The sequence below is a fragment of the Rhipicephalus sanguineus genome, chromosome 3 (assembly GCF_013339695.2).
Source record: "Rhipicephalus sanguineus isolate Rsan-2018 chromosome 3, BIME_Rsan_1.4, whole genome shotgun sequence".
Lineage (NCBI taxonomy): Eukaryota > Metazoa > Arthropoda > Arachnida > Ixodida > Ixodidae > Rhipicephalus > Rhipicephalus sanguineus.
Window position 1 is genome coordinate 155,627,819 of NC_051178.1, and position 15,746 is coordinate 155,643,564.

Here is a 15,746-nt window from a genome sequence, read left to right on the forward strand (position 1 = left end):
GCCCAGGAATTATTTCTCTACAAAGGAGGCCTTTCGCTTCAGCTGGCCTTCATTACGTCCATAATTACTTCACACAGGCGCACCAAAGTGTTCTCAGCGTAGGCCGTCTCCCTGAACATGCGAAGGTGCTTTGTGAAACTTTCACTCGGCGAGTGTGAGCACGTTTTCATCAATTCAATTACACAAATGCAATACATCTTCGCCAACATTAGACTTTCAATAAGACGAACGGACGTCTGTAGAGCCAACACATTGTAGTCTAGGTGGTATCGGTTGAGCTGGCTTAACAGACCGCGGAGATTACATGCCTAGCGCGGGCAAGAGCTGCTGAACCATCTGTTTATGTCCAATGAATGCCATCACTGCTCGAAACTTCAAACGGGATCGAAGTTCGAGCCTTCGCACTTCTCTTTGAAAAGCTTGAGCAAATTCGCCCTATAATTTCAACACATCGATACCGGGTCAGTAAGGGCAAGATTATCGTCTACATATCATCGTATATAGACTGAATTGTAGGTCGTGGTCAATCCTGCTTAAATAAATTTCAACCAAACTAAAGTTGGCGCGACTGTTGAACCTATACATGTACACCAGTATTTTGTTTGAATCTGTCATCCAATCACTGTAGATCCTAAGTATGCAGTCAAAAGCTTAACAAAAGCCGCTGCATAAATGCCACAGCTACTCGGAAGCAAACACTCATCATTATCATCATGTATATAATCTCTCACATACGTCGTTTGTCGTGCGGCAAAGAGTAAAGCAGGCCGTCTACGTCAATGGCGCCCACAGTCATTGTGCTTATTCGTTTTTATGCCTCGCTGTGCTATTCACGTTGACGTGGAACCCAAGTCGACGGGAAGGTTACATCCAGTGTCGTAAAAAATAAAACACACTATAGAAAAAATACACTAGAGAACGTAAAATGTATGCGAACAATTAATCACTGCGCTGAAAGTGCTGACTGAAAGCGATCGTCGCGATAAGTACTTCGAACATAGGATTTGTAAAGAACAGTATAAAACAATGTAAACAGCTTTAACGCAATATAGTCTAATGGCCAGCCTAAGCGTACTGCAGCCACTGCCACGCGTTGCACACTTTGCCACAAAGGTTTCATCAACATGTAATTATTACATTAGCATTGATGTGGACAGCGTAGAATAAAAATTACTGTTAATTGCTATGTTTTATAAATCAACCAGTACGACAACATGTTAATCATCAGCATTGCATCATCTGCGTTGCGGGACTGAGAATTTCGTGGAATGTTGATTGTCAAACCGCATGTCAGTTCACCTTGTTTTTTCCTCCAAGGGAAAGCGAGGAAGACAACAGTAAACATTAGGCGAGAAAATAAGCTGCACGTATTTTACCGATTCCGTGGCCAAGTAGCCCACGTTATTTCTGCTGAAGCGTGTTTTCTTCATTACATAGCCAGCGTGCGCTTTGTGTGCGGAAAGTGGCAATTCAAATTTCGCGCCCAAAGTGCGGAATGTGGGAGTGGCTGCAATGAGCCGTGAGCTCGCCGCCGGCGTGTTTCGCTACGGATAATCTTATTCAAAACGTAACGTATATTGTTTTACAATCAGCCTTTCTTCTACAGTAGGTCGACACTAGCATTATTCTGACGAAGCCTTTCATAACGGAATGCAACACCTTGAGCCCAAGCTGTGGTGGCACAGTAAGACAGAAAGAAGAAAAAAAAAAGTGTATACGTTGTCAAATCTGTCGGTGATATCGAGGGAAGGCTTTGTTAGGCGCGTGTATAGCGTGTGATTTGTATTCGTTCCGTTACATGCGCGCTGGGCAGCACCATGTTTAATGTCGACAGTCGCTTGTCCCGCTCGAAGCGAGCGATATATATGCCATTTACGCTAGCGACATTCCTCAGTGAAGCGTCTGTGTGACTTGAAATCCGAGTGGCCCACAAAGCAGGTGGCTGGGAAATGTTTTTGTGACATCTCAGCTGCCATCCTAGCTGGGACCGCCCTCATGCGCGCCACGTAGGTTCCGGTTTTCAGTTCTCTGACCCCGCAGTGATGTCAGGGATGCCTTGGTCGTGGTTCGCCTTCACCAGCGGTTCTTTCTTGCTTCTTTTTTTATATTTACGCTCTCGCACTGCGGCGCGCATTTCTAGACTTTTCCAGCAAATAAAAAAGGGGGCTGAATTCGAACGTGAATCGGAAAATGAAGCACTTGCCGCATAGAAAATGCCGAGGAAGAACGAAATTTACCAATAGCGGAATGCCAAAACGGCGGGGTAAAGAAAAAGAGAAAGAACGTTGACGTCACGAGTTAGTTTCGTATCCAGGCAGCGTACACGTCAAAGTGCTAGTGCGGTCGCGGCGTGATATTTGGGCCCACATTTGTGTTGGGAGCTTCGGAATTTGCTTCCGAGCCGATTGTTCCGGCGTACAATCACTTCCGACGTTTGTCTGGCGTGTTTTCAGCCGTGCCCGATGCCGACAAAGTTCCAGACCGAGTGTCAATATGCCTCTCGGCGATGAATGTTGCCCACAAGTATGAGGTAACGTTTTTTTTTTTTTTCTTTCTCTTTTATCCCCTCTTTTTTTTTCTCGCCCGATTAGATACGGCCAGCGGGTTTGTCGCTCTCAAATTGGTATTCCCAGCTCGTCCCGATCATTGTGTGTGACATTGTGTTGTGTAGAACACAGCCGCCGCGGACGGCGTCAGCTGTTTTCAGGCCACGACGACTCCCCCCCCATCCCGTCTTGACACTTGCGGGCTCATAGGCAGCACAGCGACTTGTTTCGCTGACGTGTTTGACGTTTCTGGCCGCGAACTGCTTGACATTCGAATTCGTCGCTTGTCCGCGTGCCCCTGTGACTCTTGGAGACCGTTCCGCACGATCCCAGCGGTCGGGGGGGTTGCCTGGCGTGCGATCGGTCGTCACTCCCACTTTTTTTCCCCCCCACCGCCTCTACTTTTCTATGTGATCTCATCTTGCGGGACACGGCCACCGTCAGCGCATATAAGCGTGGCATGTCTGCGCGTATCGCCCCGTTCACGTTCGCTCTTCTTGGAACGTTGCCTGAACGTGACGCGTTCCGAACGCTTGCGGGGAAAAACAAGCGCGGCTCGTGCAATAATCTTCGGCGCGCGACTTTGTGGTCACTCGTCGATTCGCAGCCCTCCCACTGTTTCGCGTTGCTCCTTCACTGCGCTGCGGTATTTTTCCGAACAGAACGGGCGCTTCCAATATTGTTCGGGCCAGCGATGAAATGCGATGGCATCGTTTTTCGAGTAGGTGGTATCGATGACGCGATTCTTCTTTCTTTTTGTGTGTTCCTTTCCGGAGCTCATATCTGTCAGGAATGTGGTGCTACAACTCCCTTCCTTTAAAGTATAAACAGACTGTAAACAAACCTTATGTAGTTGCGTACCGAGATCATGTTGCTGCCCGATGGTAAAACTACATTTGACGTTCCGTCATACGACAGAAGGTAAAATTCAGTCACTCCGTGGCATTTTGAGTCTATTGGGAGTTGTCTAGATGCCATTATGCTGTGAAAAGTGTACATACGAAAAAAAAAAAAAAAGCGTGAAAGTTATTCCGCTGGCTCAAACCTTTCACTCTATAGTGACATCGCGAGGCAACATTCCACAATCTGGGTCAGTCTTCAGTTGTAGTAGCCGGACTTCGCGATGCATGTCGGAAAAGTTAGTGCATATCACCAGAGCTTAACTGTGCCTGTGCTTAATTTATTTGCTAGAGAACGCTGATTACATGTATATATAGTAGATTGCAGGTTCGGTCCCGACGTGCGGCAAGTTCATTTTTCATCCACTTGAATTCATTTCTACTTGTGTCATAATTACTACACTACAGCTAAAATATACAAATAAGTTCACTGTCTGTTGGTTTCTTTAGGTTATATATATATATATATATATATATATATATATATATATATATATATATATATATATATATATATATATATATATATGTGTGTGTATATATAGCAATGTGCATATGTTTGGGCTAGTTGGTAATCCATTGATGCTACTATAGTGCGAACTTCAAAGATGAGGGACTAAAGAACACAACACACACAAGCGCTTATGTGTGTTGTGTTCTTTCGTCCCTCGTCTGAAGTTTGCGCTATAGTAGCATATATATATATATATATATATATATATATATATATTTGTATTTTGAAATGGAAAGTAGTTTCTAGAACACAAGTTCCGGCGCGATATTAGTTCAAGCACGTCTTGAAGATATGATATAACAATGGATTTCACTGCATTTTGGTGGGTGTAGGGGCCAATCTGTGCACACATTGAACACATTTGACAGCAGCCATGAAATAATTAAATGGTTCTCATTGTTACATTAGTGTCCAATTTGCCTGAATAAAAGTAAAATATGTCTGAGTGATTGTTTTATGTGTGTTTATGTGCAACATACTTATGGTGTATAACAAATTCAACAGCTTAAGCAGATTTGTGCAAATATGTTTTCTTGATAAGCTAGTAATTCAGCTGAAAAAAGAAAAGAGAAGCAGTTTTAAGCGACTGAACTATAAATTTAAACTAGACATTGGTGATTAAACGGCTTAAATTTTCACCTTTGTTATTGTCTACTGGATGTTTTAACTGCCACTGCGTAGGCAGGTATGTTTTCAAGACTTTGGACTTCGCCGCCAGTTTGTTGTGAAGCTGCTCAAGATCATGTCATGCTTCACTGCCTAGCCTTAGGGAATTAAAGGTTATTGGGCTTGTTGTTATTGGCTTCACGCTGATAATGAACTTACCATGATGAGGCCCTCTTATGTGTACACATGTGGGCCGCATTTGGGATTGCCCTATTGGACCATTGTTGCCAGTTGTAAACATTCGAGTATCATGTGAGCACTTAGCTGCTTATGTTCATCAAGTCTTGTTTGCCATTTTCAGTTGCACTTATAGCTTAGTGTGTAGGTTAGACCATTTTTCCTGACATTAGTCAGCGTGATGAACCGTTGTGGCCTTTTCTGACAAATGCAAAGTATCTTTGTTCTATATTCTTTGACTGGATTAAGTAAACATGGTGTTCGTATAGCATAGTGGTGTCTGAGCCAAGTCAAGTTGAGGCCATCACTCGGTAAATCTGTTAAGCGATGTTGGAAATGATAGTCTTCATGTAGTTGAATGGCAGTTTGAAACCTGTTTCTCATTGTTTCGCATTGATGTCTTTGATGCTGGAAGGTGCATCTGTTGTGGAAATGTTATTGGTCCAGTACCGTTCAAACCAGCCTCAACCAATATGAAAAGGTGAAATTTTAGCATATTAACGTTAGCATTACATTCATGTCAGTTCCAAGCCTTCCTTTTTGTGTGTGTGTTTGTCTTCTCGTGGCATCTCAAACATGGGATGTCAGTTTCATTATACCCCAGTTTTAGACAATCGCTTGTTTGTTGCATCATCTCTAGTTTGCAGCTTCCATCGTTGAGCTGTGTTGATATCAATTTCAAACGGCATGCCAGTAGCAAAAAGCAGAGTTTTCATTTGAGAAGCAACGGCCTGAAATAGCTTGCAATACACGTGCAACAGTTGGTCAGAGGATAACGCTTTGTCATGTTGTGCGGGTCTGGTTCAGTGCGTGTTCGTTGGCCGCTTGACATTCTTGTTTCATTTTTATCCAACTGCTGCGCAGTGAAATGAAGTGTACGTTCTCGCTCTGGGGCTGACATTGAGCCAGTTGCAAGAGCTGAGCAGTTTTGTCTTATCTCTTCCCGAAGAGAAAGCGTCCAGCATCGGCTTACAAGGCCACGTGCACACTCCATGTCACAGCCTATTCGTTGTATTTCTGGATGCGTGTGGTTGTGGTCGTTGAATACACTTGTGCTTTTTCTCCTCTCTTCAACTATGCAGGTAGGTTACCCCTGGATAGCTTGCTTATTTGATCTATTGCTTGCTGAAAGACTTATTTGCTGCAAAAAATTACAAGATGGAATTTTGCTCCTTGGAGTAGGAGGAGGTGAATTTTTATAAGTGAGGCTCACGCCGCTGTACTGTAATAGTATTTGAATTTCGCTGGTCCCGTTGTGTTACATTGTGCTCTACATGCATCTAATACATGTGGAAGTTCTGCAAGTGCCAGTATCCTTGTCCATGTGCATTCTTTTACCGAGGTATGTCTTGGGCCGTCTAATATCTGGCAGGAATATGTAACCTTGGACGCAGGCAGCTTTCCGGCATCTGCTGTTCTGGCTCGTGGTGACAGTGTATTGCTTTTACTCTTATTCTTGGTTATGTTGAATCAGTGCTGGGCAGTATCGAAGATACATGTATCTTCGATACTATCTTAGATACTTTTTGGGTATCTTGTATCTATATCGAGATACGTCTCGTAAAACAAGTATCTGTATCTGTATTTCCGATACATTGAAGAATGTATCGTGTATCTTAAGATACAAGATACTGCGATCGCACCACCACAGTGCGAAGCAATAAACGTTGACTGAGCTCGAGCTTCTCAAGCTGATACCGCTGCCACTAAGTCACGGGAATAAAACTAAAGGCAGTGACATTATTTTCTTTCCGCAAGAGTTTTCCAGTGAGGATAGGCGATAAGCTCTGAGCGTCCCTATATATTGGTTGAGCAGGGTTACGAGGTGGCGCTCGCGTCGTCTCTACAGACAAGCGCGCGAACGTCTGCGCCTAGCGAATTTTTGATTAATCGATTTTTTTTAGTTTTGTCAGTGCCATGACACTTGGCACTTAGCCACTCGCCTGGGCTGCGTACGACAATGCGTGTGGCGTCTTTCGCACACATGTTGATGCCGCTGTAAAGTCATTATCGAAGTTCCTCTTGTGTGGTGCTTCGTTACGAAGCCTGAAGAATGCAAGAATGGCGGGTTGCTTTGCCCCTCGTGGCTTTCACACTTCGGCGATTTGAAAGATGTCGTGAATGTAAGCTTGTATTGCATGCAATGAGATATCATCGTCACCGTTATCATCATCATCAGCCTGTCTACGCCCACTGCAGGGCAAAGGCCTCCCCCATGTTCCACCAATCAACCCAGTCCTGTGCTTTCTGCTGCAATGAGGTATACTTATATGCAAATACGATTCTAACAGCTATAGCACCAATGGTACCGATGCTGGATTTAACAGAACAAGCATTCACCTAGCAGACGCTATCTTGGCGTACGTCTGTTTTATTGCGATAGCAATTATATGGACAGTCTCGGCTGGAAAATGTCCGTCGCCGTCATTCACCGTATATGTATAAGTATGTATATATATAGAAAGGCCACAAAGAAAAATAATTAAATTTTTTCCAACGCGCGGAATCGAACGGACGACCTCTCGCTTTGCAGCCCGCCGCGTTAGATGTTAGGCCACGACAGCACAGTCTCTCAGCCTGGTAACGGCGAGCAATTTATATACACCATGTAATTCAGCATGCTTTCTTAGTGGCCACATAGATGGCGCGACGTGCGCGCTTTAAAGATCGTCGCCCCGCCCCTGCGAACGCCGTTGCTGTTCGCTCTACAGGGCGTCGTCGCTTTCGTGCGCTTATCTCAAGGAAAGAAGGGGCGGCCGGTAGGGTGCTTCGCTTTGCTCGCTGCAGCGGCCGCGTTTGCGAAAGGAGCGCGCTGTTCAAACAGAAATAAGCAACAACTGTGACGATTAGTTTTTCTTTTATTCAAAGAGTCTTTAAAATCATGATTTGAGTGTTAGCAGAAGTTATTTCTTAGCTGTCATTCTTTTCCATCCCATACATTACCTATGGCTCTATAATGTTTTTTTTCTGCCGGTCTGCTTACTGCAATATGCCTTTAACGTGCTGCCAATGTAAGCTCTCTGCTTTATACCCCATAGTTTTAACTGTCTGCATCATTTCTGCTGCTGTTCTTCTTCAGGTGGAATATAAGTTTATATACTTATATTCCACTTGAATTTACTGTTATGTAATGGTGATGTTGAGAACAAATATATAATAATTTGGGCGCGCCTGGAGTATACAGTAACGATAATTCTGCTTACTGATAAATAATTGAGCAAAATTGAGTTTGCATTAAAATAACATAAATTATTAGGCGCCATCCTAAATACGTTCGCAAAGGTATTGGAGAAACACTGTTATATTAAATGCTCCATTTTTTTATGAGCATCCCAAAGAGTCATTTTACACCATTTTCAAGCTATTAGGGGTTACCCGCCGCGCTGGTCCAGACCTCATGGCGCTTGACTGCTGGCCCAAAGGTCGCGGTAGCTGGATTTCGATGGAGTGAAATGGTAGAGGCTTGTGTGCTTATATGTAGGTTTTTGAACCCCAGGTGGTCAAAATTTCCGAAGCCTTACATACAGCGTCTTTCATAATTATATGGTTTTTCGACGTAAAACGCAACCATTATTATTAGCCCTTGGGGGTGCCTCTGGTATCGTGTTTCTATACTTATTCGCTGTGTTTGATACGGAACCGCTTTTTTATTTTACTTAGATATATTTGTTTTCATTGTTTAGGTTTCCCTGAATCCTTTTACTGTTGCTAATCACCAGGTAATCGAATCTATAAGTGTCAATAACGTGAATAGCGGTGGTGTCCTGCAGCGCCTTACGCAACTGTACAATACGTCTGAAACGTTACTGGGCTGCACATGTTCTTCGTGACGTACACCCGTCCGGTGATCCGTTATGGCGAAAACTGTAATATGTTTACCAAAGCAAGGTAGAACTCCACATCGGTATTTGCGCCATCGTGCGGAGGCTTATTGAAGTTCGTATGGTTAGTTGACAACCCGCTTGTTGGTCAGCAAGCAGAGCAGCGACTACCTTCCATCATAGGTCGGCACTCACTCATGAATAGACTCACTCAGACTCACTCGGACTCGGATCGAGCCATGAGTCGGAGTCTGAGTGAGTCCGGGTGAGTAATATTTTGGTGAGTCTGAGTCCGAGTGAGTCCTGTTGTGAAGCATTTTAGTGAGTCTGAGTCCGAGTCAGTCCGGTTAAGGAAATGTTTAAAGAGTCTGAGTCCGAGTGAGCCCTAAGTGCAACATATATTTCGTGAGTGAGTCTGAGTGAGCTCCACATATTTTGCCGACCTATGGGGCTCCTATCTACTTTGGCATTAATATCAGCCTAACGTCGACTCACGTTTATACTCACGTATAATCGCACATAATTCAAGGCACTAGCGTTCATGTGCGAGCTCAATATTTATTGATCAGAGGCGTGAGTTACGGACGGTGAAAACTATGGGAATTACTTGATAAAAATATATCGTGCGACTCTTCTTTCACAATAAAAAGTCCTCACTAGAAGCAACCCCTAATAAGTCGCATTTGAAAGTACGAGATGAAAAGGTGCCAAGTAGAGCAGCGAATATGCGAGATATTGGCGTTAAAGCGCAGTGGCACCATGGTATAAAAAAGCTAATCATGCGCCTACGGACTCATGAGTCGACTCACTCAGACTCACTCAGACTGAGATCAAGCCGTGAGCCTGAGTATGAGTGAGTAATACATTGCTGATTTTGAGTCCGAGTGAGTCCGGTCGCGAAAAAATTTAGTGAATGTGAGTCCGAGTGAGTCCAGTTGAGGAAAATTTTGGTGGGTATGAGTCCGAGTGAGCCCTAAGGGCAAAATATATTTCATGAGTGAGTCTAAGTGAGCTTCACATTTTTTGCCGACCTATGGCTAATTACAAAAGCTAAAAGCAAGTACCTCTATTAGCAAAATGTATAAAGAGCTGTCATGTTAAGCAGCTAAAACAACGCAAATAAGTTGTCTCGGAATGAAACAGATATACCTTGAAAAAGAAGTACAAAGCTTTTGAGATACTAGCAGAGTTTTCATTCAAATGAAACACTATTGGCCGCAGTTAATAAATTTTCAAGCGAACGTTTATGTGCATAGGTGTTTAATGCTGCATAATATAGATATTAACAAATTTGAGAATTTATCGAAGTATCTTAAGATACAATTGGAATGTATCATATCAGATACAATCAGTGTTGCAGTATCTTGTATCTGTATCTCAAATACTTCTTGCCTGAGTATCTTGTATCGTATCGCGATACAATTTCAAAGTATCCTTGCCCAGCCCTGTGTTGAATGTTAGTTGATAGAGGAGTCATTGGCAGCCGCTTCACCAAGTTGGGAATTGGCAATGAGCACATGGCCAGAAGTTGCGCCATCGCCGTTGTTTTTAAGCTTAGTTATTCATCTTTGGCTGATGCTGACGTAATGCAACCAGACTGTGCGCTCGTTCTTGCGGTGATGGACGCAAAAACACGAGCTTCAGTATTGTGCAAGTTCTTTCGTCTGTTTTGCTTTGCTGGGTATGCTGTCATTCTGAACAGAGCTAGCAACAGCATGTGGCCTTTTGAGTCTGTTTTCTTGGAAAGGTGTTGAAAATTATCATGCTCTATTGTCCCACTTTTTAAGCCAGCTGTGTCGTGTTTGTTGTTGCTAAGACTGAGCGATCTTACTTTTGGAAGTCATAAAAATCTCAATTCTTTTTGCTAGTTGCAGCCGGCACATTGCTGAAAAATGTCAACTAGATTCGTACACCAACGTTGCATCATGGAGATGTAGCTTGTAGCAATTTTCATAAGTGCATTGAAAATGGATGAAGCAATGAGATATGTGCTCGCTGTGGAAAACAGAATTTTATTTTGCAGTGGAAAGTGTAATGAAATGTTTGAGATGCTAAAGGCAGCATTGGGTGCCCTTTATTGCTTAGAATAGCGCACATGCCATTTCATGTAGTGGAGTTTACTGCAGAATTTGTGGATATTCCTTGTGCCATTTAATAGCATTTTTTTCTGCAATTTTTTTATTGCTTCCTGATATTATCTGGGTGCTTCATGTGGCATTATAGCACATTGACGAACACAAACTCTGATGCTACACTTATGCAACATGAAGGCAATAGTCCTAAATACGTGCTCTTAATAAGTTGCTAATTATTTTGCTACTCTGCTCCCCTTAGTGTGCAAATTTTGGTACGCTATGCACATCGCAGCTATAGTTCGAAATAATGCCAGTGTTTTCGTAACTGTAGTCTATATTGCTGCATTAATTAGTGGACTTCATAGTTTTGACCAACTACACTGTGAAGGAATAATACATTGCTCATTGAGCATTAGTAAAATCTTTATTAGTAATTTCATCAAATGTGCACTTTTCTTATCGATAAAATGCTGCCGATTTACTGTATGAAGGCCATGCTTGAGTGTGTCAAGTATATTGGCAAATGTTTTCATTGTTAGGAATGAGTGAATTAATTTCAGTATTTTAAAAGTAAAATGCGTTTGTTCTAATGTTGGTGTCTAGCTTTGTTGCAAGAAGCATGTTGTAATACGACTAGTGGCGTAATGACCACTAGTGTATTAATTGTGCGTGTAGTGGATTAATAGTGTATTAAATGCTGGACTGCTTACTTGTAGTGAGTGGTTGCAGCTGGTGAGGGAGTTCGGAGGAGTAGTTGAATAAATTTTTTATTTAAGGGGCAACCATTTCGTTTACTCCTTATAAAAATTTTGATCTGCAGTATCCACATTTAAAAGTTTGGTATTGTTAGCAAGGGACCATTTTTTGAAAAATTCCTGAATGCTTTGAGGTTAACCTGGGTCTGTCGTGAGACAAAATTATAATTATGCACATTTTGTGACCACTCAAGGAAGGTTACCTCCATTTCTAGCACTGTTTGCTCGGAGATGACAAGAAGCATCGTTAAAGTTCATTGTTGTTTTGGATTTTGTAACAATGTCAGGGGCAGGAAAGTTCCACTGTAATTACACTTCACTGCACGCTGTAGAGATTCATCATGAAAGAGCAAGTATGTTGACAAAATAGCAGCAACAGCAGCTGTGATGGAATCAAACGTGACCTCTTTTGTGGGGCTTTATATCTGTGCTTTCAAGCAATTAGCTTTGTAGTTTCTTAATATAGGCGAAATGAAATCTTGTTTGCTTCCATTCTTGCTCTGACAGGGACAGTGACACTGAAGCTTCTTTTTAAAGTTTTTTTGTTCATATGTCATGGAATGATTTTTAATGTCCTTTCAGGTTCGGTGGCCTGTGACACAGAGCGTGACTCGATGCCTGCCATAGCAAGCACTGGTGAGTAAATTTTAATAAATTTAATTTAAAAGTGCACTTTGGTATTTCCCCAGATTTCAATATTGTCGTTTTCCCATTGCATGGTGGAGATTGTGTATAAATGCTTCATGCATGGCGGACAATCGCACAAAGTACACGGTAGTGAAGAAATTTACCCGTTTGGTTTGCGCTTCTGTTATGACGCATGAACTATTCAGTTGCTATGTGTTGTTCTTGCTGTCATAAGTTCGCATTGACAGCTAGAACAGATTGTTTATATCCCGTGCATATAGTTAAGCTTACTCATTTATTAGGTCATTTTGTGTCCATGTGGCACAAGTCAGTGGGTTCATTCCGATGTTTAATTATGTACTTCATAACAGTAGTGATGTTGTAACAATGGAATGGATTTATTTACAAAATGATACACTTAGCCTAGCACAAAAGACGGTATGGTCAACAAAGCAGCTGCTAGCTCCTCATGCACCCTTCTGCTTGTCTCTAACATCAAAGCAACTATATACGGAGAGGATCAATATATTATCATCCTGGAATTATTGGTTTTGTCTTGTTGTTCAATAACTGATACATTAAGACTATTTTGTTTGTTTTTAACAAACAAAGCGGTCTTGAGATCGAATCGTATTTGGTGGGCAAATCATATATCTGCTTACTTTTTTATTAATAATATAGGCTTAAGTTCAGTGCTTACTCACAAATTTAGTGAAGACTTGTCCAATCAGATTATCCTTACCTCATTTACATTACAGTGACAGTGCTAGACGGGTTAAAATGTATTCAACTTTCTTAGTCATGGAATTCTAAATGCAAGACAAAAATTAAAGGTTGTAGAACTTCGGCTATCCAGCAGAAATCGAGTGGCCTTGCAGTTGATTGGTACAGCCTGAAGCTTGCTGCACTTTGACGTGATCTCCTCGCTCAAGATGCCGCTCTGGTGCTGTCGGAGCCGTTGTACAAACCAAAGCCAAGCTGATCACTGGAGGCCCGCTTCGTCTGCGAGATGTTGCCTCTCAGTTCGTCGCATGTTTTGTCGCGCAACATTATCTGGGTGTTTACGCATACCTCAGTACAGGGCTTTTCCTTTTGTGTTTCTTGCACTGTGATGTGAAACGAGACCGGTACTATTTCATGACACACTTGTACTTGAAATAGCGTTATCTACTGGTCTGGTGATATTGCCTCTGCATTTGCAATGTGTATGCTTCAGATCTTTTAACAGCGAGCTGCTTAGCTTTTCGTTCCATCGTTTCGCGTGACTGGAAAACTAAGCTGCGCCTAACGCGTGCAAAGCAATAACTTGGCCAGTGCGCTCTCTCTTCGTCCTCTTCTTTTCTTCGGATTGACTAGAAATAGACAGTTCACTCTTGGCGACATATGTTTGAGAAATGAGGGTAGTTATAGTACATCTTTCTGTATCGTCTAGTAATTTGGCAGAAAATAAAGCCTGTGGCCAGCACACCCATTGAGAGGGACACGATGGATGTGCAATGTAGGCATCTCTTGAATAATGCGTGTGCCTTCGGAAGAAAATGAAAGAGAAGCACAGAACAGATAATGGAAGAGAAAGGAGAAAAAGAAACAGAGAGAGAGAAACACACAGGAACAGAGAGAGAGGGCATTGTTAATTAAGATTATGTAATGAAGGCCTTGCTAATTAAGACCATGTTAATTAAGACCTAGCTAATATTATAGGTCAGCCACAAGCTCCGCATATATTCCAGACTTGCACTGCTAGTGCAAGCTGTCCACTTTTTTGTACTGTAGTGTTGTGCGAAATGGTACAAATAAATGGTGCTGGGTGTGCAGGGTCCCGTGGAGGAGGCACAGCTGAGCCCCTGATGGCTGCCCCACCCGGCAACCCAGAGGCACTCCTGAATGGTCAGCAGCAGCAGGCACCTTTTAGGCCACCCAGGCAGCCGGCTACGCTGCAGCCACAACCACAGCCACAGCCCCAGCCACTCAATCCCGAGGCCCTCGGGGATCGTGTGGAACCCCGCCCACCAGCTCATTGGGAGGTGCGCACTCTTTCTCATTCTGAAGGCTATTTCACATGCTGCGATTGCAGTGAAAAAAAAAAAACGATGTTCCATTCGCTCTGTTCACAACCGCGGCTAATGACAGTTTCGTTTCGCATGGGCTGCGAATAGGCTGCGATTCTCGCTCCGCGAATGCCGTGGTGCACAAGGTTGCTTGCTGCCGCTCTTTGTGGTAGACACTGCATAATTGTTTAAACATAATGTAACAGTCTGTGCGTCCTGATATGAAGTTTTCATGGATGGCAGGAAGGAGCATGCATGTTTTGTCTTTTAAAAAAAAACTTTCTTATATAAATTAATTTCAATGTGCGCAACAGTGGCTGTAACCAAAACAGACACGTTGGCACAATTTTGATGGCTCGGCCTTGTCGGCACAATTTCGATGGGTCCCGACCAAGAAATCACTCCATCGCTACGAACAGAGTGAAAAATTTCCATCATGTTGGTTGCTTACTGCTGACCATTGCGGCGCGAGAGATCTGAGTTTCTTTTTGCTGCGAGAGAATTCACAGCCGGAAGATCGCTGGGTTTAGCATCAAATAAAGTGGCCTTAACTCCTTAAAATGAGTTGTTACGATTGTTGCCTGATTTCACTGTTACCTTTGATTGACATATGAAAATGTTTGCGAAGTGAAACAAAGTTCATAAAAGCGAGAAATTGCCATCCATCAATTCGTAGCAGAAAACTACAAAGGAAATTCATACGCATCTCTCGGAAAGCTTCCTAGCTTACGGAAAATTCACCTTTATAAGGGATTCGAAACTGAGACTTATGCCTATCCAAGGTGGTTGCTCTACCATCCAGGTTAACCAGGAGGTTAGCGGATCACTGTGCGAGGATGAATTAATTGTCTCTTACGACGACATTTATGAGGCTCCTGTTTATATTCTGCATACTCGAAGTAAGGGGTCTCAAACACGCTACCCGCGAACCTTTCGCTAGCGCCCCAGCGCGCACGTGAGTGTCTTCATCCCATGGAAAGTTTGTGGAAAATTAGTGGAAAGTTCGGTCTCCATAGCTGTGTTTATTTCCATCGAGGTATTAATTTTCTAGCAGTTTGTATCCGTATGTGTGTAGAAATTAAGAGATTAGAAATTTAGGAACCCATGTGCATTTCCTTTATGGCATGGTGCTACTTTCAGGTTGATGCTTACTTTATGCTTGGATTGTAAATGTGGCCCGATTGCAATAATTCCTTATTGTAGTTCACTCAACATGTGTCTCTGTTTGTCTTTGCAGGTGGTGAATGGTGAAAAGAGCGGACTGCGCTGCAAGGGCCCAGTGCAGAAGGGCTATGGCGCTGCCCCCATGGGTGCTGTCAGTGCTGCCGCTCCGTCTTATGTGGCACCCCCGCATGTGGTGCTTTTGCACATCAATCCGGGAGAGACCATCTTTTTCCAGATGGGCGATCAAATGCAATTTGTCCAAGGTGAGTATTTGTCCCCATTAGGCACTGCTATTGCCAGCAAGTTCTCTTTTACAAATGCTGATACGCAGTTTTATTGAATTAGCAAACCTGCCGCGGTGGTCTAGTGGTTAGTGTGCTCGACTGCTGACCCGAAGGTCGCAGGATTGAATCCTGGCCACGACGGCTGCATTTTCTGATGCAGGTGAAAATGC

At 43.1% G+C, this 15,746-nt stretch overlaps 1 protein-coding gene across 4 annotated transcripts in view; it reads left to right on the forward strand.

Moving 5' to 3' along the window:
- LOC119387528 (fibronectin type-III domain-containing protein 3A) overlaps positions 1–15,746 on the forward strand; it is a 75,717-nt gene that overhangs the window by 2,013 nt on the left and 57,958 nt on the right. For 3 of the 4 annotated variants that reach the window (XM_037654941.2, XM_037654942.2, XM_037654945.2), the window contains exons 2-4: positions 12,036–12,089; positions 13,896–14,104; positions 15,366–15,555. In XM_037654941.2, coding sequence (XP_037510869.1) covers positions 12,036–12,089; positions 13,896–14,104; positions 15,366–15,555 — 453 coding nt within the window. Of the gene's footprint in view, positions 1–2,263; positions 2,531–12,035; positions 12,090–13,895; positions 14,105–15,365; positions 15,556–15,746 lie in introns of those variants that run through there. The other variant, XM_037654944.2, reaches the window with a different exon arrangement.